This window comes from Oncorhynchus clarkii, chromosome 16 (genome assembly GCF_045791955.1).
Source record: "Oncorhynchus clarkii lewisi isolate Uvic-CL-2024 chromosome 16, UVic_Ocla_1.0, whole genome shotgun sequence".
Taxonomy (NCBI): domain Eukaryota; kingdom Metazoa; phylum Chordata; class Actinopteri; order Salmoniformes; family Salmonidae; genus Oncorhynchus; species Oncorhynchus clarkii.
The window spans coordinates 36,547,360-36,573,915 of record NC_092162.1 but is presented as its reverse complement, the minus strand read 5'-3'; the positions used below and the strand labels follow the sequence as shown (position 1 = coordinate 36,573,915).

The 26,556-nt window shown below is 45.0% G+C and overlaps 1 protein-coding gene across 1 annotated transcript in view; it reads right to left on the bottom strand.

Moving 5' to 3' along the window:
• Positions 1-261: 261 nt before the first annotated feature.
• LOC139368363 (plexin-B1-like) overlaps positions 262-26,556 on the bottom strand; it is a 50,589-nt gene continuing 24,294 nt past the window's right edge. The window contains exons 2-38 of the mRNA XM_071107139.1: positions 23,923-24,000; positions 22,696-23,812; positions 21,609-21,791; positions 20,682-20,810; positions 20,297-20,397; positions 19,996-20,131; positions 19,731-19,887; positions 19,484-19,592; positions 19,288-19,393; positions 18,048-18,956; positions 17,517-17,615; positions 17,293-17,415; positions 16,167-16,260; positions 15,904-16,070; positions 15,653-15,804; positions 15,443-15,548; positions 15,198-15,334; positions 14,849-15,025; positions 14,531-14,765; positions 13,949-14,191; positions 13,650-13,826; positions 13,303-13,451; positions 13,083-13,183; positions 12,694-12,911; positions 12,359-12,537; positions 12,156-12,222; positions 11,900-12,046; positions 11,559-11,727; positions 11,234-11,337; positions 11,021-11,105; positions 10,670-10,842; positions 10,248-10,408; positions 7,915-8,062; positions 7,654-7,718; positions 2,928-3,003; positions 2,701-2,775; positions 262-2,590 (exon numbers count right to left, since the gene is read on the bottom strand). Coding sequence (XP_070963240.1) covers positions 2,486-2,590; positions 2,701-2,775; positions 2,928-3,003; positions 7,654-7,718; positions 7,915-8,062; positions 10,248-10,408; positions 10,670-10,842; positions 11,021-11,105; positions 11,234-11,337; positions 11,559-11,727; positions 11,900-12,046; positions 12,156-12,222; positions 12,359-12,537; positions 12,694-12,911; positions 13,083-13,183; positions 13,303-13,451; positions 13,650-13,826; positions 13,949-14,191; positions 14,531-14,765; positions 14,849-15,025; positions 15,198-15,334; positions 15,443-15,548; positions 15,653-15,804; positions 15,904-16,070; positions 16,167-16,260; positions 17,293-17,415; positions 17,517-17,615; positions 18,048-18,956; positions 19,288-19,393; positions 19,484-19,592; positions 19,731-19,887; positions 19,996-20,131; positions 20,297-20,397; positions 20,682-20,810; positions 21,609-21,791; positions 22,696-23,802 — 6,669 coding nt within the window. The 5' untranslated portion in view covers positions 23,803-23,812; positions 23,923-24,000 and the 3' untranslated portion in view covers positions 262-2,485. The remainder of the gene's footprint in view (positions 2,591-2,700; positions 2,776-2,927; positions 3,004-7,653; positions 7,719-7,914; positions 8,063-10,247; positions 10,409-10,669; positions 10,843-11,020; positions 11,106-11,233; positions 11,338-11,558; positions 11,728-11,899; positions 12,047-12,155; positions 12,223-12,358; positions 12,538-12,693; positions 12,912-13,082; positions 13,184-13,302; positions 13,452-13,649; positions 13,827-13,948; positions 14,192-14,530; positions 14,766-14,848; positions 15,026-15,197; positions 15,335-15,442; positions 15,549-15,652; positions 15,805-15,903; positions 16,071-16,166; positions 16,261-17,292; positions 17,416-17,516; positions 17,616-18,047; positions 18,957-19,287; positions 19,394-19,483; positions 19,593-19,730; positions 19,888-19,995; positions 20,132-20,296; positions 20,398-20,681; positions 20,811-21,608; positions 21,792-22,695; positions 23,813-23,922; positions 24,001-26,556) is intronic.

Sequence of the window (26,556 nt, the reverse complement as noted above, 5' to 3'; positions counted from 1 at the left end):
TGCCCTTATAATATAGATCACATGCACAATTCAATAAAGCATATATATTTTTTTTATATAAAGACTTGCTAATGTGCCAAAATTCAGCATTTTGACATGTCCCTCCGTGCATCATCTGTGACTTCCCAAAAAAGTTCTCACATGATTGTGTAGCCCTGGTTATTTTGTTGCTTTGACAAAGTAATTTCAGAAAAGTATTTAATTGATTTATTTATTTAGTGATTCATTTTAAGGTAAAAAAAAAAAAAAAACAGTCCCTAATTTTAAGGTGAACACATGTGAACTCAATGTTTGAAAAGAAACTTTGAACATCTGATAATGAAATGAGTGTAAAAACAGGTGAGATGGTTCTACTCTTTTTGGCTATTTTCTGGTAGGAAACTGAATGGGTCGAGCATAACATGTCAACCCTGTTACCCGTAGATAAAACATTTCTAGCCTGTATATTATTATTTTTAAATGTTGAAGCTTGCACTCAAATTGCCCCTCCCTGTTGCACACAACAAGCTTCCATTCCCCCCCATCACAAGGAGATTTATGGCTGATTTAAGGTTAAATTGTCAACCGGGTTACTTTATTTGGCACTTACTATAGTAATTATTTAACCTATTGAGATAGGAAAACACGTTTTTTATTAAGTTGAACATGTGCTTTATGACAGAATGTTAAAATGAGGTGAAATCACCAACAAAAAAATCCCACCAAATTACACATCCCAAAAGGCATCGAATTGGAGGAATGACCCCCATATTGATACAGAAACACTAAAAACATGGATTTAGATTTGTTATTACAAATTTGAAGATTTTAATATACCACCTTTGGGCTATGATAAACCTATATACCTATGGGCGTCAAAATGACTCCAGTCAGTAGCTTGAGGGTTAAAATGTTGTATTAGTGAAAATCAAACAATAGGGCTACCGTTTAATTTCAGTCATAAAAAAGGTCAGTCATGAGGCCTTGGGCTAAAGGATTCATTGTTGAGACTAAAAACATGTAATGCTGCAAGTTATGAGATAAACAATTTTATATTGCCAATCTCATACTCCTTTCGCTCAACCTTTACAACTATACTAATCTCGGATACCCAGAACTAAAATCTTACGTAATTGTGTCAGATACTCTTTCAAGTTCTGGGGGGGGATATGTATGAGAAAAGATACTAGAATGAGAAGCGGAAGCCGAATGTTAGCTTCACCCCCCTTTCTCTGCAAGTTTCTTTTAAGTCAGAAGGACAAATGTCATCTCCCCCCTTCCGAAATTCAGAAGATACACACCCTGCTAAACTCGTGATTTGTTCAAATAATCAAGTGTTGGAAAAACCTGCAAACAGGAACAACTGTTGCTTGTTAGTCGTCGCATCCCACAGTGTTGACAGAAAATGTCATATTGGTCACATAACCAGCCATTTTCTAAAACAAACTGTTTGATCGCATTCAGTTCTGTGAATTGTTGTGTTTGATTACTAGCACCTGCTGCTCACAAAATACACCTTTTTGAGAACACCTTCTAGTCTGCCATTGACAGATAATGTGTAGTGAAGTCTGGCACCCTGCTAAGAGAAGGAAACATTCTGCAGATTGAACATTAACTAGCTGAGATTTCTCTGGAGGTTTAAGCTAGAGATGTCTATCATTATCTCAGCATTAGAACGGAAAATATCAGCTTGGCTACTGCAATTATAGGGAACTGTAGAATTACCATCAGAAATGCACAAAAATGATTTGTACATCATACCGATTTTGGAAAGGAACATTCAAATCATAGAGAATGTCAAAGCTGGGTGACGACAAAAGCCAGCACATGGAGTACCTAACATTTTCACAATGTATTGAAAGCAGTCTGTTCTTTAGTGTCCAACTACATGAAGCAGAACAACTTTGTGGATCGACAAAAACATTGATGGGGAGTGAAGACAATACTACCTCACACGTTGTCTGCAAAGGATAGTTATACCAGAAAAGTAAGACTTTGAAAATGTGATTCAGGGAAACAGAAGGCATTAGCAAGTGAATGACAATAGCATAATTGAATAAGTGCTATTCAATTAATTTTAGTCCTGTAAGCTTTATCCATCCATTTCATCCCAGTAAGACATTGTTTGTGTTGCAGAAACTCTGCAGCAGTCCAGAGAGTTCAACAGGGTTTTGCTAATTTACTCAGGATAATGTCTATGTATGTACACACTGAGTAGCAGCGGGTAAATGTAGTCAGGTTGCTATGGAAATCTCCTGTGCAGCTTGTCAGGAGAATCTACGCACAGTAACTCTACACAGATATGGCAAAAAGAGAAGGGCACCACTTTGAGTGCCCCTCAACCTTCTTTACTTCCTTCAGTCTGCCAAAAAGAGAGGGAAATCACAGCCCTGTATGCACAAGGTCTTTTTCCTTTTCACACATTATTTTCCTTTCGGACTACTCCTCACAGCGGGTGTCTTTTCCTCAGGGTCTCGGCCTGTCCCGTCTCAGGGCCACTCTGTTATCATAGGTCAGTGACTTTATTTTCCACGGCAGCCGCAATCTGCTGGAGCCTGTAGCCCAGCTGCATCTTCTGAGCTGTAGGGTCCTCCTCTAGAGCAGTGATGATCTGGGAGGAGACAATACCAATAACAGGTTAAGTTCATCAACTAGCTTAACATCAAATAGAAATTACAAGTATGGGCCTCAAAAACCAATGGATAAAAATGTTGGACTCACCTGATCATAGTACTTGTTGATGTACTTGTACAGCTCATGCAGGGCTACAAGGTAGTTCACCTCACCAGCATAATTCTGTAAAGAAAGGTGGAAATACTTAAACTTTGGTTCATAACTTCTAAGTGCTCTATGCAAAAACAATCAAAGATTAAACGGAAAAGGCCTACAGCAGAAAATGTATGTCAAAACATGCACCAGTGTTTATTTTTTATTTTTATGTAACATACTCGAGACAGTTCTGCAAGGGCAGAATTCATTTCCTGGTCACTGGCAGAAATAGTCTGCCTGATGTCAGCATAGTATCTGAAAAGAGAGAAAGAAAGAGAGATGGAATGGAAATCTGAGATTAGTGCACCCTTCATAAAATCCATATGCTATACACTCTACACACACCACTCATTCATAAAGAGAAGCTGGTTCAGAAGGGAAACCCAGGTGTATGCATCAGCTAAGATTGGCAAGTTGATATTAATCCCAATAAACCTTGTCCTGGAGGCAGATCTGAGCGATTTACGCTAGATGGAGCCAGCTATATTGTATAAATTAATGAAAACAAAAATGTGCTTAATTTAAGTTTAGGCATTAGGGTTAGCAGTGGGGATAGATTTAAAATCTGATTGTATGACTTTGTGGCTGTGTCAGCTAAATGACCACTGCAGAGTTGCCTCCAGAACAAGATTCATGACGAAAAATGCTAACCTGTCTGAGATTGGTGCAGATCAGATGCTAACACTTCATACTTAATATGGCGGTCTATTTAAACTGACCAGGTTCTGCTCACACATCCTCTGCCACTTTCTGCTACTGCTAGTATGAGTGTGCTTGTTCTTGCTACCCACCACCACTCCAGCCTCCACCTGTTTGGTTCCATTTTCCTTCCTGAAGGGGGAGATGTATAGAATACTGTGCTCACTGCCTGTAGTTATTTTATTATACAGTCAGGTCCATAAATATTTTGACATTGACCAAGTTATCATTTTGTCTCTGTACGCCACCACAATGGACTTGAAGGGAGACAATAAGCTGAAAGTGCAGACTTTCAGCTTTAATATGAGGGTATTTATTTCCAAAATCGGTTGAACAGTGTAGGAATTACAGCACTTTTTATGTGGTCCCCCCAATTTTAGGAGCTCAAAACTAATTGGACAAACTAACAATCACAAATTGAATTGTGAGTTTTAATCTTTCAGTCAATGACTGCCTGAAGTTTGGAACCCATAGACATCACCAGATGCTGGGTTTCTTCCCTGGTGATGCTCTGCCAGGCCTTTACTGCAGCTGTCTTCAGTTCCTGCTTGTTCTTGGGGCGTTTTGCCTTCAGCAAGTGAAATGCATGTTCAATTGGATTCTGGTCACGTGATTGACTTGGCCATTGCAGAACATTCCACTTCTTGGACTATATAAAAGTATTGGGTTGCTTTCGCAGTATGGTTCGGATCATTGTCCATCTGCACTGTGATGCGCCGTCCAATGAGTTTTGAAGCATTTGGCTGAATCTGAGCAGATAATATAGCCCCAAACACTTCATTAATCCTGCTGCTTTTGTCAGCAGTCACATCATCAATAAATATAAGGGAAGCAGTTCCATTGGCAGCCATACATGCCTACGCCATAACACTACCCCCACCATGATTCACAGATGAGGTGGTACGTTTCGGATCATGAGCATTTCCTTCGCTTCTCCATGCTCTTCTCATTATTCTGGTACAAGTTGATCTTTGTCTCATCTGTCCATAGGATGTTGTTCCAGAACTGTACAGGCATTTTTAGATGTTGTTTGGCAAACTCTAATCTGGTCTTCCTGTTTGAGGCTTACCAATGGTTTACATCTTGTGGTAAACCGTCTGTATTTACTCTGGTGAAGTCTTATCTTGAATGTTGACTTTGACACAGATACGCTTACCTCCTGGAGGGTGTTCTTGATCTGGCCAACTGTTGTGAAGAGGTTTTTCTTCACTAGGGAACGAATTCTTCTGTCATCCACCGCAGTTGTTTTCCATGGATTTCTGGGCCTTTTGGTGTTTGAGCCCACCAGTGTGTTCATTCTTTTTAAGAATGTACCAAATAGTTGATTTGGCCACACCTAATGTTTTTGCTCTCTGATGGGTTTGTTTGGATTTTTCAGCTTAATGATGGCTTGATTCACTGGCAGTGACAGCTCTATAGACTTCATATTGAGGGTTAACAGCAACAGATTCCAAATGTAAATACCACACTTGAAATCAACTCTAGACCTTTTATCTGCTTACTTGTAAATTAACTAATGAAGGAATAACACACACGGCCATGGAATAGCCGATCAGCCAATTGTCCAATTACTTTTGGTCACTAAAAAACGGGGGGACCATATATAAAAAGTTCTGTAATTCCTATACCGGTCACCCAATTTGGAGGTAAATACCCTCAAATTAAAGCTCAACGTCTGCACTTTCAGCTCATATTCATTATTTAATTTCAACTCCAATATGCTGTGACAGCTAAAATAATAATAACTTGGTCATTGTCCAAATATTTATGGACCTGACTGTATATTGAAGCTTTGCTCTGGCATTGAGCGACCCTGAAGGGGCATAGCCAATCACCAATACCTAATGTATTGTTAATCTTTTCTAATAAATGAATACATGGCATTTCCTTTCTGAAATCCATTTTTCACAAAATCCAATTTTCACAAAGTCTGCTGCCTCAGTTTGTATGATGGCAATTTGTATATATTCCAGAATGTTATGAAGAGTGATCAGATGAATTGCAATTAATTGCAAAGTCCCTCTTTGCCCTGCAAATGAACTGAATCCCCCAAAAACATTTCCACTGCATTTCAGCCCTGCCACAAAAGGACCAGCGGATATCATGTCAGTGATTCTCTCGTTAACAGAGGTGTGAGTGTTGACGAGGACAAGGCTGGAGATCACTCTGTCATGCTGTTTGAGTTTGAATAACAGACTGGAAGCTTCAAAAGGAGGGTAGTGCTTGGAATCATTGTTCTTCCTCTGTCAACCATGGTTACCTGCAAGGAAGCACATGCCGTCATCATTGCTTTGCATAAAAAGGGCTTCACAGGCAAGGATATTGCTGCCAGTAAGATTGCATTTATCATTCAGCTGCAGGATCAGGGCACCACCAGTACAGAGCTTACTCAGGAATGGCAGCAGGCGTGAGTGCATCTGCACGCACAGTGAGGCGAAGACTTTGGGAGGATGGCCTGGTGTCAAGAAGGGCAGCAAAGAAGCCACTTCTCTTCAGGAAAAAGATCAGGGACAGACTGATATTCTGCAAAAGGTACAGAGATTGGACTGCTGAGGACTGGAGTAAAGTAATTTTCTCTGATGAATCCCCTTTCCGATTGTTTGGGGCATCCGGAAAAAAAGCTTGTCCGGAGAAGACAAGGTGAGCGCTACCATCAGTAAGGTACTTAATAGTTACCCAGAAATGATTTGATATTGAGAGTTGGCGCAGTGGTCTGAGGCATGGCATTGCAGTGCTAGAGGCGTCACTACAGACCTAATTGGCCCAGGATCATCCGGGTTAAGGGAGGGTTTGGACAGCCGGGATGTCCTTTTCCCATCGCGCTCTAGCGACTCTCCTATTGGCGGGCCGGGTGCATGCATGCTGACTTCGGTTGCCAGTTGTACTTTGTTTCCTCCGACCCATTGGTGCGGTTGGCCTCCGGGTTAAGCTAGCAGTGTCAAGAAGCAGTGCGGCTTTGCAGGGTCATGTTTCGGAGGACGCATGGCTCTCGATCTTCGCCTCTCCCGAATTCGTACTGGAGTTGCAGAGATTGGACAAGACTGTAACTACCAATTTGGATATCACGGAATTGGGGAGAAAAAGGGGTAAAATGTTCAACAACGAAAAATGGAAAAAAAAAAAATCACAGAGTGATCTCCAGCCTTGTCCTCATCAACATCCGCTGGTCCTTTTGTGGCAGGGCTGAAATGCAGTGGAAATGTTTTTGGGGGATTCAGTTAATTTGCAGGGCAAAGAGGGACTTTGCAATTAATTGCAATTCATCTGATCACTCTTCATAACATTCTGGAATATATACAAATTGCCATCATACAAACTGAGGCAGCAGACTTTGTGAAAATTGGATTTTGTCATTACTGTCATGCCAACAGTAAAGCATCCTGAGATCATTCATGTGTGGGGGTTGCTTCTCAGCCAAGGGAGTGGGCTCACTCACAAGTTTGCCTAAGAACACAGCCATGAATAAAGAATGGTACCAACATATCCTCTGAGAGCAACTTCTCCCAACCATCCAGGAACAGTTTGGTGACAAACAATGCCTTTTCCCAGCATGATGGAGCACCTTGCCATAAGGCAAAAGTGTTAACTTAGTGGCTCGGGGAACAAAACATTGATATTTTGGGTCCATGGCCAGGAAACTCCCCAGACCGTAATCCCATTGAGAACTTGTGGTCAATCCTCAAGAGGCGGGTGGACAAACAAAAAAAAACACAAATTCTGACAAACTCCAAGCATTGATTATGCAAGAATGGGCTGCCATCAGTCAGGATGTGGCCCAGAAATGAATTGACAGCATGCCAGGGTGGATTGCAGAGGTCTTGAAAAAGAAGGGTCAACACTGCAAATATTTACTCTTTGCATCAACTTCATGTAATTGTCAATAAAAGCCTTTGACACTTATTACATGCTTGTAATTATACTTCAGTATTCCATAGTAACATCTGACAAAAATATCAAACTTTGTGGAAATTAATATTTGTGTCATTCTCAAAACTTTTGGCCAAGACTGTACAGTAGAATTCGTATGACTGAGTTTCCTCAAGCATAGTGTATAGCTACAGCAATGGTGTGTGCAGCGTGCTGCCAGACAGACTCTCCATAGAAGAAGCCCTGCAGGCTCTGTGTGGCTGCGGCAATGCACTGATACAGTGGCGATGCCCTCTCTGCTCTGCCAATCAGGAGGGCAAGAGCCTGGTGTTTTCTCACCTCTCTACCATCTGCTTGTACCGTGGGATATCTCTGGCATACAGCAACTTGTTGATAGGAGAGTCCTAGAGGGGAGAAAACATTGACGTTATATTCGAAACACAGTATGGTTACATGAATGTTGAGAACCTGCATGCTCTCATTATCTAGTATTCTTTCTTTCAAAACCCTTGGCATCTCTACTCTCCCTTCATTTCTGCTAGATCTGCCGTTCCCCCTTAGCATCCTCGGTAAGGTATCCTCTCCCTGTGTGTGGCTCACCCTGCCCAGCTTGTGCTCTGCGATGGTACATGAGTCCATGAAGGTCTGGGCTATGACAGACAGCACAGCATCCACATGGTCTGATGCCTGAACATCAAAGATGAACTGGGGGTTCTTCAGGATGTTGATCCAGAACCTCAGGGGTAAACTGGTGGGAAAACAAAAACAACAAACAAGTCGCACCATATAAAATGCAGAACTAACTTAAGTCTATTCAATGACCAAGCCATGGGCCCAGATTCCCAAAACACTACACAAAAAATTAAAAAAATTAAAAAAATATATAATAAAACGGCTACATTGGATTTATTTAAAAAAAATGTTCCTGGTTGAACATTTTACCCCCTTTTCTCCCCAATTTTGTGATATCCAAATTGGTAGTTACAGTCTTGTCCCATCTCTGCAACTCCAGTACGAATTCGGGAGGGGCGAAGATCGAGAGCCATGCGTCCTCCGAAACATGACCCTGCAAAGCCGCACTGCTTCTTGACACTGCTAGCTTAACCCGGAGGCCAACCGCACCAATGGGTCGGAGGAAACAAAGTACAACTGGCAACCGAAGTCAGCATGCATGCACCCGGCCCGCCAATAGGAGAGTCGCTAGAGCGCGATGGGAAAAGGACATCCCGGCTGTCCAAATCCTCCCCTAACCCGGATGATCCTGGGCCAATTGGGTCTGTAGTGACGCCTCTAGCACTGCAATGCCATGCCTCAGACCACTGCGCCAACTCTCAATATCAAATCATTTCTGGGTAACTATTAAGTACCTTACTGTGATTTTTCAAGCAAGAACTTTGCTAGTACTGTCTGGGAATGGTCTGAGTGGAGAGGGGGAAAACTGAAAACTAGCTGTTATTGGCAAAGAGGTTTGAAACTCTTTCTTATTGGTCTATTAGCTAATTTACCGTAGACTAAAAGAGCATTATCATAATTTGCACAATTTTACAGTATTATTCCAACCTTAGTGTTGACTGCACTGGGCCTTTGAGAAAAAATAAGTTCACAAGATAGTTCGTACGTACCTTCCTCAACAATTGACCCTTCGCTAAGCTCCGCCTCGGCCAGTAACCGAAAGGTTGCTAGATCGAATCCCCGATCTGTTGTTCTGCCCCTGACCAAGGCAGTTAACCCATTGTTCCTAGTCCGTCATTGTAAATAAGAATTTGTTCTTAACTGACTTGCCTAGTTAAATAAAGGTTAACTAAAATATTCCAACTGCCTCTTGCTCTCCCTCGCTGGCTTCCCTGTTGTTTCTCTTCGCTATGAAATATGCCAGTGTCTGTTGCGTGTAGAAGAGCCTACTTACTAATTGATAGCCCCTACTTTCATGAACTTTGGAGACTTTGCATGCCAAGAATTTGAGAGATACAACTTTTGATTACTGATACTATGCATGATTTTGACTGTCTGCCTGGTGGCCGACCTTGCCTACCTATGCCCCTCCCCTGGCTCTACCATGAATACCATGAATGATATAAGAGTTTGTGTTCTTGGAAGTAGCTTATGGCAACTACTCAGACTCGGTTGCAAAAAAACGGAATCTTAGGATTCGAGGAAAATGGGAGCCAACAGGAAAGGAGTTCGAGGAAGCAATTACTTTGGAGTCGACTCTCCACCACTATCCCTTCATTCTTCTTACAATATCATATCCAGATCAGAAGGTTTAAGATGGTACACTACTAGATCATGTGTGTTGTGGTTTTTTGCTATGAGCTAAAGGGCTTTAAGAGGGTACACTAGGCATTATGTTGCATTATGTGAGTACCACAAATTACTACATTTTTGGTCACTTTACCTGAAAAATGGTGGGACACAGACCATCATGATAATACATTTTAAACAACTACCATACTTTCATGGTTCACATACTGCTAGTACAAAAACATGGCTTTTTTCGTTGTACTACCACAGTACATTTTTGTTCCATGGTAGTACAATGAAAAACAATACTTTGGTACCATCATGTTTTTTTGTTCACTATCATGGCAGGAAAATACCATGGTACTGGTGATAATACCATTGTAATTTCCTGCCATGGAGTTGACCAGAAAACAATGATAGAACCATGGATTTTTTTTATTGCACTACCATGGTATATTTTGGTAAGGGCCAGACATTCCTAGCAAAATTCTTGCTTGAGAAATAGTTTTGTTAAAAAGCTATTTTTGCCCATTTCAATGGAAATCAATTACAGTAAGGTACTTAATTGTTACCCAGAAATGATTTGATATTGATATAAAAACAAGCCCAGGTTTGTATTGGTTACTGTAATTACAAAGGACAGGAAACACTTGTGTTCAAAAGCAAATGAGCCAGTAGTAGTACCGAGTTACCTGTTAGTCTTCCAGATGTGGATGGTCTCAGGGTCTGTAATGTTGTGCTGCAGAGCCTGCTCATCCAGCAGGTCAAAGAAGTACTTGACAGCCATGGGAACTGGCTGGTTAGTGCTCAGGATCACTGTGAACAAGTCATCCACAAACTTCTGCAGTGTGCCCTGGGAGAGAAAGTAGGAAGATATGGGGATAAATATATGCACAAGTGTAAATATTACACATACCGTTTGTGTGTGTGTGTGTGTGTGTGTGTGTGTGTGTGTGTGTGTGTGTGTGTGTGTGTGTGTGTGTGTGTGTGTGTGTGTGTGTGTGTGTATGTATGTATGTATGTATGTATGTATGTATGTATGTATGTATGTATGTGTGTGTGTGTGTGTGACTGCTTGTTTGTTGCATTGTGTTGTGCATGTGCATTCTGGCACCTTCATGGAGAGTAGGCGTGTGAGGTAGATCTCGGGGATGGCCTTGGCCCTCTCTCTCTCCCTCTCTCTCAGACTGCCACGCCTGTGTTTGGGCAGGTCTGGCTCCTCATTGGCTTTCACCAGGTGCCAGAGCTTCACACCTCCCTCGTCCCCATCGTCCAACATGGGCGTCTCTGATAGAGGGACACACACGGTCAGACATCTCTGATATAACTTATACACTGTACCTAGACTACATCTTTTATCGTTTTAAATACAGAATCCCCAAAATGTGTGCATTGTCCAAATTTGCTGAACAATATCCTATGACCATGCTGCACGTTATGCGCCATAGATTAGTTGAGACTCAACTCTCTCCAGGAAAGTAGTCATGGTTGTCATTGTGTATGTGCTTGGAGTTCCGGGGTACCAGTGCAACAGTGGCTCCATCCGGAACCTGCAGACCATTTGTAAAATCATTAAATCAAATGAACAAAGTAAACAAAACAAATAATTCACAGTCATGTAGTCATTCTAGTTAAAGGGGATAGGGATGGATGGGATGTGTGGCCTGCCATTTCTGACCTTGTAGTGCTGCAGGGTGTTGAGGCGTTTCCAGGAGCCCTGCACCACCGACGTCAAGTCCTCGTCTGACAGGATCAGGTGACCTGCCATGCCCGCACGCCACTCTGATCAAGGACACAATACAAAAGATTAGCTATCAAAAAAGTTGATTAGAACTGATGACCAAGGAAGGATTCTGTTGGCTTTGTCAATTCTAGGGTGTTTCAGGTTTATAGTACGCCCATTAACTTGGATAAATGTTCTTTGGCTTCATTTCTAGAATGGACAAAGATGTCACCTTTTCAGATTGAACAGTGAATGACAGAGAGCTGTAGTGGAGGCTCACCCAGGTGGAGAGAGTCTGTGTGGGGCCTCTGGGAGAAGGACATGCCCTTCCATGCCTGTTCCAGGACCTTCTCCTTCACCTGGGTTATGGTGTCACAGTCCAGCACCTTGGCAGGAGCGGTCTGGGGCACACCACCGTTGCCTGTCGCTGGCATGAGGACATTCAGCGTCTGGAAGGTTAATGGTAGTTAATTAAATCACTACACACAAAAACATGACTACTTCACCATGTTGCACAGCTCCTTTATTCCAGCCCCTGCTTTATAATGATAAACAAAACCTGAATGTAGATGTGTATTTATGGTAAAGGGACATCAGGGTTTGTGTGTGCTGTGCTCTCACCAAGGTTTTGTACTCTATGTCCTCGCGGAGCAGCCTGTTGTCGTTGAGTGTATACTTGGCCTTTCCTGTCACGGCGTCCACCGGTCCCTTGTCCACCTGGTGTTTAATGGCTCTAAACAGCATGTAGAAGGACTCCCCTGCAGTGTCCTAATAACACAGCACAGATGGGACATGTTTCTTTAAATGCCTCTTTAGTGAGGAGACACAGGGGGGGGGGGGGGGGGTGAATGGGGAAAGAGCAGGCTGAGCTACTCACCCTCAGGAAGGTGAACAGACAAATGGACATCCAGTTGGTCAGGAGCTTCTCGACCACCGATTCAGTTCTGAAACAGAACATGTTCCACGTGAATGTGTCCAACACGGATAGGAAAACCACAAGAGACTTTAAAAAAAAGACACAGGAAGAAGCCTGCCATTACCCAAGACTGATGAGAACATATACTGATCATCCCCCCTCACCTTCGAAGCATGAGTTTGGGGTTCTTGGCCACATACTGCACCACCAGGTCGTTTAGCAGAGTCTTGAGGATGTCAGTGAAGTACTCCAGCTTCCCATGCAGGGCCACGGTGAGCAGGGAGGCCACGTAGGCCCGGTCCCGAGGGGAGAAGGTCCGCTGCACCTCCAGGGTGTGGATGAACTGGGAGAGAGTGGCACAAAGGGGTCAAAACAGTGACACAGTGAACGTGAAGCATAACGTGCATGCGTTACATATTACCGCTGACGTTTTATAGTCTGAATGGTATTGAGAGGTACGGTAGGTCAAGTTCACTTCTTCAGAGTTGGTTAAGGTTACCTTGGTGAGGAATAGTTTGCTGTTGAGGAGGTTGGACAGTTGAACCAGTCCCTGCTCCACCGTCTGTCTACGGCACTCCGGCACGTCCAAATCTCGCCTCAGTGGCGACTCCCGGTGGCCAGGAAAGAAAATGCGCTCTGCATACGCCTTGTAGTCCAGGAAGGGAATACCAGAACCCACCAGGTCACTTGAACAGTCCATCATCTCAGTCATTAGGTCTACACAGAGGAGGGAGGAAAATAGACCACATTGAGATCGTGAGAATCCTTTCAGCAAAATCATATATAACCTACACCTGAAAAACCTTACTTATTTGAAGCCACTAGGTTTTTGTGGTATAAGATGCGGTTTTGTGAACTTATGTTGAAGCTTATGGCACTTTCTCTCACCTGTGAACTCTTTCTTGCAGCGGTCCCTCACACTGGTCTCCAGATTCTCCAGCTGAATCTGGACCTTCTTGTAGTCCCTCACGGCCTGTTTGCTTTTCCTCCTGACAGAGATGCATACGGACAGACAGAAAAGCTCACATCCAGTATACTGTACCAAGCATTACTTTGAACAGATGAAATGGTGTATACTTGGCAAAGTAGAGTGACTGTTGGCACCCACCTATATATGAGCACTATGATGACAACGATGAGGGCTACGATGGAAGCCCCCACCCCTACGCCCACCTGGGCCTCCAGGGGGAAGGTGGACTGGCCTTGGGTGTCATACTGCACTCTACCCAGGGAGAAGTTCAGGTTCCCCATCTGGACCTGGGACAAGACAGCAATTGATTTTAGAGTGGAAGGATTAGATTCAACGTTGAAGTGTTTTACACTTGGCATCCCTACAACCACCACAACTAAATAATATTCAGAATTACACAGATTTGACCAAACTTATTCACAAAAGACATGTGCCCTCTTTGATTTCTAATTCCAATAGTGGTGACGCAAGGAGTGAAGACATACAGTGAACTCGGGGAGAGAATCCATGCCCTCCTGCTTCTTGCTGGCCATCACAGAGGGCTGCTGGGATGGAGGCTCACAGTAGAGGTGGTTATGGGTCAAGGTTTTCACAGAGCATACCCCTTCCCCAATCAGAGCCACCACCTCCTCCTTAAAGATGGCCAGGTCCAGGTTCTCTCCCTAGATCATAACAATAACGATATTGGAGAAAGCCAACTGGACAGAAAACAGACAACACTCGCAGGTTCTGAAAAACTGTTGGAGAAACTGTTATGGTAGCAGAAATGGGATGTAACAGAGACCTCCACAGAGATGATGCTGCCAGGTTTGTGGTGGTAGGGTTTGCTGGGGTCATTCTGGTTCAGTGGGTACAGTCTGGGGTTGAGCTCGTAGCTGAAAGCTCCACTGCCCACAGAGTTGAAGTCAAAGTGCAGGTTATCCAGTAGGAAGTCCACCTTGACCCGAGCATGGTGGGCCTCCATCCCCACGGCAGGCGTAGGGCACAGCATCAGAGAGGAGCTGCTTACAGCACAACTCGTCTCAAACTGGAGAGCAAGAGATGAGGCGTATTTATAGATATTTATGGAAAGCAATAGCAATGATTGATTCTCAACTTTACCTTTAAAAGGGTGATACATCACACTACGTGATCAAAGAAAAGAGAGCCTATCCCTCAAACTAAGCCAGTAGACATCTGAACACCATGTTTAGAGGACTCAACATACATTTCAGTTGAATAGAATAATAATAAATAAGCCATTTAGCAGAATGCTTTTATCCAAAGCAACTTAGTCATGTTTTACATAAGGGTGGTCCCGGGAATCGAACCCACTATCCTGGCATTGCAAGCACCATGCTCTACCAACAGAGGACCACCAGTTTACCTTTTTTACCACACAGAGTGCATCTTCAAGACATTCTGGCTCAGGAACTATCCGTCTTTGCCTCTTGAGTGGGATTTCTGTGTGTCTCACTCTACTCTCTCCATCTCTGCTGCTCCTCCTCGTCCTCCTCTTCTTCCTCGGAGAAAGGGACTCCAGAGGACTAAGGGTCACCCGGATTCGGGGCTCCTGCACTACATCTAGGTTTTGCCCAGACACACGGATCATTCTTCCACCACTGGACACACAGAGAGAAGAAGAATTTATTACATGAATTAAAAAAATATGGCAATTCATTGCGAGTGACATTGTGACACCCACCTGAGGAAGCTTTTTGAGGGTGCAGCCATGGTTATGTTAGGATCTGAGGTGTAATGATAGATGGCTCCCTGTAGATGGCGTTCTGCTCTACCAAACCGGACCGTGATTCCATGCTCTCCAGTTCTGTTGCTGCCCCCTGTCATACATGTAATCTGGTCATCCACGACCTCAGAGGAGCTAAAAAATAATACATTTAAAAGATATCACAACTACTGCTACAGCAAGTTACAGGACTTTTTTAAGGACTTTCACAAATGATGTATGAATTCTCATATGCAGTGCTGACTCCACTTGCTTTACAGTGGTTGATCTGGTGACTTTGAATGTAAGAGATGTGTAAGAGACTTACATGAGGCATGAGACTCCTCCAATAAGCACGCTGACCTCACTGGGGTGTCCAGTCTTCAGGCTCTGGCCCATTATGGTCAATTCTGAGCCCCCGGCCTTGGGCCCCTTCTGAGGGGCTATCCCCATCAAAGCCGGGTCCTGAGGGCAAAAGGAAGGGCATTAAGAATACATTATCAGACTGAGGGCAAGTGTCCATTTGGCTAGAGCAAGATTTTAGTAGAGTATAATAATGTCTGTAATAGATACCTGGAAGCTGAACCTTTGACTGGAGAGTCCAAGCCCTCCTCCTCTCACCTCGACTGAGGCCTGACCACTCTTCTCTCCCCCACTGGCTGTGGTCTCACACACAATCCTAAAGGGGAAATGGAGAATTACCGCAGGTTCTCATTCTGAATGCAGATACAACCAGAGCTGCAGAAGATGGAAATAAACGTTGTTGCACGAGAAGAACATTACCTTGAGGAGATCTCATATCTGCTGTTGATGACCGTGCAGGGGACACCAGCTATAGTGACAGAGTTCTGGATGTCTTCAGCTTTCTGTCCAAGATTGGAGCCTGAGATGGTCACCACAGTACCACCCTCTACTGGTCCAGAGATGGGCTCCATCTGCAACACACAGTCACAGAGAAGTTAAAAAAACGAGTCCATGTCACTGTCTGAAGACACGTCAACCATTAAAAGACAAGGACACAAATCAAGCCTCACTAAGTGGATGACAGGTGCTGGGCAGGACTGCTTGATTTCGCCAGCGCAGGAGTCCCGGTAACTGCATTTGGAGCGAGCTCCCCCGCACCACGCACAGCCGTACTTCTGATCAGCTGTACGACACCGGCTGCAGTCTGACCGGCCCACAGAGCAGTTAAACAACGTCACTGGAACAGAGAGGATACCGGGAGTCAACAACACCGCATAATCTGAAGAGATAATCTCAATGAGATCTACATCAGTAGCTCTCTTGTATAACCTACCATGAAGGTCATCCGCACTATCAATCTGAAAGGTGTTTCTCCTCCTCACATTGATCACGGCATTGTACTCCTCCACAAAGGCAGTATAGGCGTACTGCAACATGACAGAAATAAGGTAGTCTTAGCAGTGACCACAATCACAGATGCCCACATACAGTGCCGTGAAAAAAAGGTACTTGTCCTCTTTCTGATTTGCTCAATTTGAGATACTGAACGTTATCCGATCTACAACCAAAACCTAATATTAGGTAAAGGGAACCTGAATTCACAAAAAAAATCATAATTGGACTCAAGTTTGCCAAAAAACACCTGGATGATCAAGACTCTTGGAAGAATTTTCTAAAGACAGGGGAGTCAGAAGTATAACTTTTTAGACAACATGGGTCCCCTCATGCCTGGCGGAAACAAAACACTGCATTCTACAGTAAGAACCTTATACCACCGGTCAAGCATGGGGGTGGTAGTGTGATGTTTTGGGGATGCTTTGCTGCCTCAGGACCTAGACGACTTGCCTTAATAGAAGGAATTTTGTATTCTGTACGGTATCAGAGAATTTTACAGGAGAATGTCAGGCCATCCTTCTGTGAGCTGAAGCACAGCTGGGTCATGCAGCAAGACAATGATCCAAAACACAATCAAGTCTACATGAAAATGGCTAAAAAGCAACACATTTTAAGTTTTGGAATGGCCTAGACAAAGTCCTGACCTAATCCCGAGAGTGGGCCAAAATTCCTCCACCGTGACTGATTAACAACTACAGGAAGCGTTTGGTTGGAGTCATTGCAGCTAAAGGTGGCACACCCAGTTATTGAGTGTAAGAGGGCAATTACTTTTTTCACAAAAAGGTATTGGTGTTGCATAACTGTTTATAAAATATGTATGCAATTGTAATTTGTTCACTCAGGTTCCCTTTATATAATATTAGGTTTTGGTTGAAGATGATAACATTCAGTATAAAAAAAAATATGCAAAAGATGAGAAGATTTTAAAGCGGGCAAATATTTTTCACAGCACTATAGTTGAAATATCACTTCAAAAAAACATTGAAACAACATGCAGACAAACGCTGTTCAAATTAACAGCACTGTTGCAATACCACATAGGCTGATGTTGTATGAAGACTGACCTGGTGTAGCTGGCATGTGATGAAGTAGAGAGAGGGCTGGGTGTCGTCTGGCTCCACGTACGCGTCGACCACCACTGACCGCCCTTCGATGGTCAGCACACACTCATAGTCCAGATCCTCATCCTGAACACACACACACACACACACGCCACGTTTTACACACCACGCATCTTGGGTAAAGTAAACCATCAGCCATTTGGGTTTTGCAAGCATTTCTCACACACCTGGAAGAGGTGAAGGTGGCGTCCCACCAGAGTGATCTTCCGCTCCACATTAACAGGAACAAGAGAGGAGCCCTGGACCTTCTCCACACACGGGCAGTCCTGATCATATTATAAGACATACATTACAGGACACACACACACATGGGACATATGACATCAAACAATACACCAGCTTACATTTTCAGGTGAGGTCTCACCAATTTCAAATCATTAAAAGTTTATTATATGCGACTGAAGTGAAGAACAAAAACACTGACAAAGCGTAAAACAAAAACAGCAGCAAACTGAAGACAGCCATTTTTGATGGTTTGATCTCCAAAGTATTGACAGTTGACCACTTCAATGACACTCAAACATAAAACGTAATGGCGATGCAATGTTTGCACACATTAGACATAAGAGGGTAGGAATTTCGGATCAAATTAAGAGTAACCTATTTTACACGACGCCAATGCAACTGCACTTATCCGATTCAGTGCATGTGTTGTACTGGGTGCATCAGCTAGACTGCCACCGAAAGACCCCACTCACCGGCAGATCAATTTCAGAGGAGTCAGACTGGTAGTCTGCTGAAGAGTCAGGGTCAGGTGTGAGGGTAAAGGATTGAGAGGGCTGGTTTGGGTCATCATCTCCAGAGGGCACTGTGGCAGAGGATGTTGGAGGGTCCATCTCTGACTCTCCCTCTCCCTTCTCCCATTCCTTTGTCCAGGCAGGTGAGTCTGTACCTTCAGAGGGGGCCAGGTGGACTTCATCCCCATCAGAGCCAGTGGGCAGGTCCATTAACAGGGGGACTTCATCCCCGTCAGAGCCAGTGGGCAGGTCCATTAACAGGGGGACTTCATCCCCATCAGAGCCAGTGGGCAGGTCCATTAACAGGGGGACTTCATCCCCGTCAGAGACAGTGGGCAGGTCCATTAACAGGGGGACACCACTAGCAGTGGTTGATGGGGTGTCAGAGGGCGGCTCCGGCACAGTGTGGTCAGTGTCGGGGAGTCCATTTGTACTATTAGGAGCCTCAGTTTCTGGAGACTCGGGCCAGTCTAGCAGCTCAACCCTAGTGACTGTTGTCTGCTCCGTCTCCCCTGTTCCAGCAGTAGTCCTGGTGAGGCTCCCGTCTCCATCCACTGAGGTCTCTCCAGCGGTGGTCTGTGTCCCTGCCTGCAGACTGGTTGTCACCTCTAGTGTTGCAGTGGTAGCCTGAGTGGCCAGTGTGGTTGAGGGTGTGGTGGTGGCAATGGTTGGTGAGTGGGTGGTGGGGACTGCGGTTGGCTCGGGGGTGGTGGTGGTGGGTGTGGTGGATGGGGGCACAGGTGTGCTGGCCAGGACTGGGGGAGTGGTCCTAATAGATGTCCCTGTGGGTGGGAGTGTTGCAGCAGCCAGGAGAGTTGGAGTTAGAGTGTCAGATTGTTTGGTTGCTGGGGGAGTGAATGTTGGTTTGAACTTGAGATGGTAACACAAATGAGCAGAAAGGGGGAGAGGAGGGAGACGATGGTAAAACAAGAGGAATAGCAAGAAATATGCAAATAAATACATAAAGACTGAAATCACAAAAAAAACTAACTGTTTACTAAAAAAAAGTACAAATTTAAAACAAAGACAATGGAACACGACAAAACATAAATAGACAGGACACGTACAAACTAACAGTTACCTAGGGGGCAGATACCAGTTTCACTACAAAGCAAACCTGAATACACTGGTTAGTATATATAGTTTGTACCAGCTAGCAGTCCTATAACTGCACTGCCTGATAACCTGCAGGTAGACTTACGTGTTTGTTGTAAATTGTGACTCCCTCATCACAGATTTTATTGGTGCACATGTGCTGGTGAATACACCAGTTACAGCCCCAGCGACTGCTCACACACCCTCTGCACCTGAAAACAGAGAGAAGACCGAGACAGAGAGGTTAACAGGGGGAGATATACAATTGCATTGTGTCTAGAAATGTCAGCCTTTTAACTCACGGCATGAGTCCAGAGAGCTGTTGGACCACACCACAGTCAAAGAAGGTGAACTCCCGAGCTGCCACAGTCACATTGCGGAAGCGAAGGGACAGGGGGATGGTGACTGAGTCTGAGCAGGAGAGAAGTCAGAACATCCCTAAATTACAGTACCCTCCAAAAGGATAGTTAGCTTTGGTGATCATTAAGAAAGAGAAAGGAATCATTCTGCTTTGTAGTGTCAAATTGGACTCACACGGATGTCACTCACCTTCTCCCTGGCCAATGGGAGGCAGCCTGCTGGCGTTGGGAGTAGAGCAGATCACACCAGTGTCTGTGACAGTAGCCAGACGTTCCACATCCTGGTAGAAACAGCTGTATGCTTCGCCTTGCACTAGACTGGGCAACCCCTTCACTGACACAGCAATCTTCGAGAGAGAAGAGAGAGAAGGACAAAAATACATACAGGGTGTCCATTTCTTCTTTCTTTCAAGCTCGAAACAAGTACTGCATCTCCCCCTCCTCTCATGTCTTACGTCCGTCTCCTCTCCACGGCTGATGTTATACAGGCTCAGGGATTGGATACCGAGACACTGCTGCTGCTGGTGGTCAAAGCTCCACAGCCACTGGCCCTGCAGAGCCCCCCGACTGCACTGTGAACGCTGGACACACCTGCCATCACAGGGGGAAGTGGGGTTGAGCACAGGAGAGGAACAAGTGAGAAATGGGGAAGGTGATCATTCATTAATGTTGACATTTGCCTTTGCTCTTCCTATATTTTTGAGCTCTTAACTTAAATTTTCTTTGGTATAGGATAGTCCGTTGGTGCTTCCTCACCTGCCCTCCAGAACACACCAGCCACAGTAAGGGTCTCGGGCTGAAAGACAGGACTGACAGTCCAAGTGATCTCCACACTCTGCCACTGGTCGCTTCTCCACCTGAAAGGTTACCCACATATTTTTCTTAAAAACAGCTGTACTATACAATGAAACCGTAGAGGTGCTATAATTGTGTTCGATCAATTATATATTTTTTCATAGCCCTTGCCCTGAACTACTACCAGTGAACTGCATGGTCAAAAATGCAAAACACACCTGTACAGTACCTACTCTTGATCCTCTTCACTGCATTCCTGCACCAGCTAAAGACCCTAGACTATTAGGGGAGTCAAGTATCTAGCTAGCGATGATGTGTTTGAGCGGTGTTGTTCACTCAGACTAACCATTGCGCCGGTCATGACGTAGATGTGCGTCTCCGTCTGGTCCAGCAGGAGGTCACTGCTGATGGGTGAGTTGGGCTGGATGAGCATGGAGGAGTACATCTCCACCCGGCCTCCAGAGCCTAGGAACACCTGGAGAGAAGCAGATGGTTATGGTCAGAAACCATCAACCATTTCCAAGTGTGAAGGTTATAAAACTCAGCACATACAGTACATATGAAAACGGAAAAAGAGAATTGAAAAGGCTAAAGAAGTCTTGGCTAGAATGTGTCTAAAAGCAATTTGAAGGTGCATTTGTACTGTCTGCAGGATCATATTGTGAAGAGAACAGTTAATTTGATTGGCAGTCAGTAAATCTAATCTGGAGGATACCAAGACACCTTTGCCTAAGTGATTCATGAGCCCTCGAACTCTCAAGTTACCTGAGTTTAATGAGATTAGCATAGATTTTTATGTCAGACTCCATAAGCCTGTGCAGTGATCTCAGTGCTGTAAGCAGGAATCAAATTGCTTGTCAAGTGCAGTTTCTGTCAGCACATCTTAGCGAGCTGACAAAATAAGACACTCGATTTAGAAACCTGCAAGTTGTATCCACACTGTGTGTGTGTGTGTGTGTGTGTGTGTGTGTTCACGCATGCATGTGCATGTGTGTGTCTGAATGGTGGTTGTGGAATTTGGTGTGCAGTGATGAGATAATCCCTTTATAATGGGTAACTTCAGTCAGCTGCATACTAAGGGAGCTTTGATCAGGCACCTCAAAGCCCTCTGTTCTCTTCTGTCTGAGAAGGTCTCTCCCACCGGCTCGGACCACAGCTTTAACAAGGCTACCAGACGATATCCAGAGCAGAAGTACGTCTGAAACACTATCTTGATCTAGATCTCAAGTATTAACAAATAAAATGCATCATGACCTACTGTAACTTGGCATACCTTGTGCAAATTCCCTTTAGAGTCTCCTAAAAAGGCAATGGTGTGCCCAGCCCTCATACCAACAGCCACAGCAGTGAGACGGGCAGATGGGATGTCCAATACTGCCTCAGCTTCCATGGGTACCCTGCTGGCCATTGGACTGGGGGTGTGGTCAGAGCCACAGGGATAAGCCTTTAGGGTGTTCTGGAAGACAGAGAACAAACAAAAACACATCTCTCAGAGAACGTTCCATTCACATTATCACAGGAACATGGTTATTAATTTTAAGTCCAACAGTATAACTTTCATTCAGCAATATTTAATGTACAGGTCTTTCACAGTCCAACCAATCCTCTTAGATTTTATAAGAGGATTAAATATTATACTAGATGGGAAGCATACTAAGAATGCAATCTTGTGCCTTTGCTTTTGCGTAACCCCTTAAAGCCTACAAATAAGTATTCAGCCCAACTCCAGTAAATTGGAAATTATTTTGTTACAGTGCTTGTTTACTTCAAAGCAAATTGTTTACCAAATTAACTATGTGTTCCAATCCATCTGTCAGTCTCGTTGGACTTCAAAGGGCTCTTACCCATCCGTGTCAGCCTTCATTTACCAGTCTGATAGCTGAGTCGGGACAGTTAGTTTTATTGATCCTAACGATCCCATTAAACTGCTCGTGGCTGCAGGGCAGGCAGGCCTGACGAGCTCCGGGGCTCCAGGCTGGAGGTCACCCCGGGGTCGTAGGCCTGCAGGGCTACTTCCCTCCCCGGCTTCAGGGATCTTTTGGCTCTTTGGCACAGTGCTCATTAAGGCCTTTCATGAATTACAGGCCTTCCTCTCTCTACGGCTGCTCTGAGCGGAGGCTGGATCTACTCCTCTTCCAGACTGCTGAAGCCAATAAGCCATTACAGCAGTGAAGGCAGAGAATAAGTAGGATTTAACTAGATAAGGCATTACATTGGTAGTAGTCTGATGTTAGGAAAAAAAATAGGGCAAATGCTTGGCATTGAGCAGAGGAAACCTACATTGAAATGTGTTTAATTCCGATGAAGCAGTGTGAAAGGTGCATGTACTGTTACAACAGCTGCTCCTCCGGACACCTTACCGTAGGTAAGTTGGCACAGCTGGACTTGACCTCATACTCTATGTAGGCCACCTCGCCTCCTCCCATCACCCGGCCATCCAGTGTGTAGCACAGGTCTCGTGTGGAGTCGATGAGTCTGTCCAGCTCGTCCAGAGGGTACACACACAGAGCGGAGTCCTCGGAGGGCCCGTTGGAAGAGCTGACCCGGGTGGAGAAGACCCCCAGCAGGGTCTCCCCCTCTCTGCCACCCCCCTGACCCACCTGGGCTGCCTGGAGGAGGTTGTAGTTCCTCTCTGGGGAGGAGGTAGAGGAGTGACACACCAGGGGTACCTCTACATAGGAATAGTAGGAGGTGTCATCCAGACACACGCGGGCAGCATACGTACGGTACTCCCGCGACACAGCCTTAATGTCACGGCGATAGAACAAGAAGTACACATGCCCACGGCGAGCGAAAGCGGCTACAAAATGGTGGTCGTACTCCGAGAGCCTTCCCGCCACGGCCAGCTTGGCTGTCTCCTCGTAAGAGAACACAGGCTCGTGGGCCAGATGGCGTGTGGAGATGGGCGGATGGCTGCTTGTGTAACCACGCCCCACATAGAGCACGGCCCGCTCCCCGCCTCGGGGCCCCACCACCAGCCCCACTGTGGACACCTCCGGGTCGTTGGCCGCCACATACTGGGTATCCACCGGCCTCTCTGTGGAGAACAAGACCTCCTTCACAGAGGTCAGGCTGCGCTTCTGGCAGGTGCCCTGGTGGACGTTACCACAGGTGATGAGCTCCATGGCTGAGGGGTCCACTAGGAGCAGCTTGTTGTGGTTGGAGGTGTGCCGGGCCTGGGGGCAGTTGGCCTCGGTGACAGGGGGAAGACACTCCTTACTATCAGTCACAGGGCCGGTCCTCTCCTCATGCTCCAGACGCAGGCCGTCTAGCCCGTCCAGTTGGAAGAGGTGGTCCCTGGCCCCCACGTAAACCGTGCCCACAGAGGGGTCCGGGTGCAGGACCAGGTGCTCAAAAGAAGTGTCATTTCTGGAGAAGCGTGGATAAGTGCGGACAGCGAGGGTGTATGAGGTGGTGATCAGTAGGAGGATGAGCAGGGCTGAGAACAGAGCCATCCCAAGTGGCATGGCAAATATTCTGCAAAAACAAGAATAGTACAAATAAATAAATACATTTAAAAAAAGCTCAACATCAAGTTTGCTATACAAATGCTTACAGTATTAATAGATATCTATTCAATGTCTAACCATGTGTCCGACGATAAGCTCAAGACGCCAGTCTCCTCTTGATCATCCGCAAACATAACCCATTATTGTTCACTACACCTGTAGAGAAAATAAAATATGGAAATATTATTGCAAATGTAATGTTAGCCAATGATCCATCAGGAGTTACAACATTGGTTGGATCATGTTATAGAATCTGCCACCCTGCCACTTATCTACATCACATGAGCCGATGTTGCGCATTCTGAAATTTTGGACACTTGTCACTCGTCACCTCACTACCCCAGCAAATCAATTGGCCAGTGGGAGTCCTCTATTACAGCTGCAACCCCTTCAATAATTGAGCAGCTCTTCCCCATCCTCACCCTCCACCCTGGTGAGAGGTCAAGAATGGCTAAGTGCAGTAGTCCTACAGTACGTGACTGTAGCCAGTGACAAGAGGATGGGTGAAGAGAGCCCTAGTTGGTGGTCCTGGAGCAGGTGCGTCTGGTGTGCTGCTCTGATACAGTAAGTGTCTCAGTCAGACCCCTCTTTACTTATTCATGGAGGGATAAGAGGTCTGTCACTTCTTGGACGGTAACTTCCAGGCCCACTGCCACAGGGTAGTCCATGAAAAATACATGCATAATTCCATGTGCATCATGTTTTATTGAGACAAACCTATGTCCAGAATAGGGGTGCTTTGAGAGATAAGAATAGTATGGGGGAATAAAACACTTTCTAGAGCCATTAGCACTATCCACAACATGTCTATTTGTGGGCCTCTATTCCTGTCACTGTTGTCCTTGATGCTCAGTCTCAGTCTAGACCGATTAGCCTATGATACACAGCTGCACTGTGAGGCCTGGAAACAATGGAGAACACAGCCATGCCACTGGTCTGCAGTCCTCACCAGCTCTTTGAACGGCTGACATCCCATTGTCAATATTTATAGTGCATGGGGACCAATCGTCATGGGAACTTCCTCTTAGTAACTGGAGCAGCAGTATAGGACTGGGAAACCGATAGTCATTCCTTTTATACAAAAAAATAATAAAGTAGCCTCATTTTTTTATTATTTATTTTACATCCATCACGTTTCCTCTTCCTGATCATGGCTGTAGTGACTTTTCACAAGATTATTCAGCTGAATGTAAGTACTTCTGGAAAAGTAGAGTCTGCCAAATGCCCACATTGTAATTAGTAATGTAGCACATTGTTACTACTGCTGCTACTACTGTAAAGTGTAGTGGTTGTAATGATAAAACAATAACTTGGGAGGAGGGGGGGGGGGGCTCTGTAACAGGGGCATGCAGAGCCAACAATCTCCAGAGTTCATTGGCCGTGTCTGGAATGCATGGCTCTGCCCTGGTGCAGTCCAAGGAACCTATAAATAACTACTGCTAGGCTATTAGCCTGTCAGCATCACTGGGGGTCTGATCGGGGCTTTACAATTCCACTACAGCCAAGTCCGCCGAGCTCCACAGCTCGACGAGACTCCCCTCTATGTTTATCAATCATTGAAAGTGGTTGCTGTGCACGTTTAACGTTCAACTCTTAATGATCTGTGACAGGGGTCTGAACGCTAAGACCCCATAAAAATGTGAGGTCAGCAGCGAATCCCTCCAAAAAGACAAGGGTGCGATTCTTCATGCGGCGTCTGAATGAGAGACGGCCTCAGGCTCGGAGGCCTGACATTGTTCTGCTGCTCCTGGCATCTCCCCTCTGGAACACAGCCAAATGGTACTGTACCCGTCTGCTTGAGTTATGACAGGCTCCGGGGAACACACAGCCACCATAGTTCATCGTTTTATGACTACGAGGCAGAATCCAACTACAGTACAGTTAATCTTAGACATAGATTTTCTGTTTTACAACACATAAAACGTCACAGCACAGGGTGTGATCGTCAGACTTTGAGGGTATTTTTGTAGTGAATAAAAACAGTCACGGCCAGTCACAGATGTGATTTCTACAGTATAGAATAGAAAATGTTTGTCGACAAAGAAAATGTTAACAAGCGAATATCAAAGGAGGATGCACACACACACAGAGACACACACGTCGGCCCTCTGCCAGTTCCGTCTACTTCTTTAGGTCTATAGCAAACCACTCTAACAAACGCACAGAGGGTCTCTCTTCCCCTCTTTTTAAAAATGCCCCCGGTGTTGAAAAGGGAGTCTGTGTGTAGCCGTTGGTGGGAATAGTGTCCCTTTCAGTCCTCTCTGACCAAGTGGCTTCTCTGACCGGGTGGAGAATAAAGCCACTTCCTTGTAAAAAAAAGAGCTTCACACAGTCTGGCTTATAACGGGACCCTTCATGTAGGCCTAGACCTTTCTGAAGGTGGTTTGTCAGCGGGAAGCAAGGTGCAGAAGAACTTAGTACAGTTGACAGTAGAGTCTGAAATCAACCCAAACAAGATCGATACAGCCCGGAAGTCTGTTGTATGCACAGTAAAAAGACAGCATTCCGCAAGAATGACGGATGGAAGCAGCTGAAATGCTTTCCAAGGGTTTCTGGAGGGGTTGACGATTCTGTATTTATAGGCTATATCATACATATACCTATATATAGTAGTGTGTAAAACTTAAGTATATGGTGAATTAAGATTGGATCAAATAACACATTTCAAACCCACACTACTGTAAAATAAGGACCCTTCAAAAGAATGGTAGT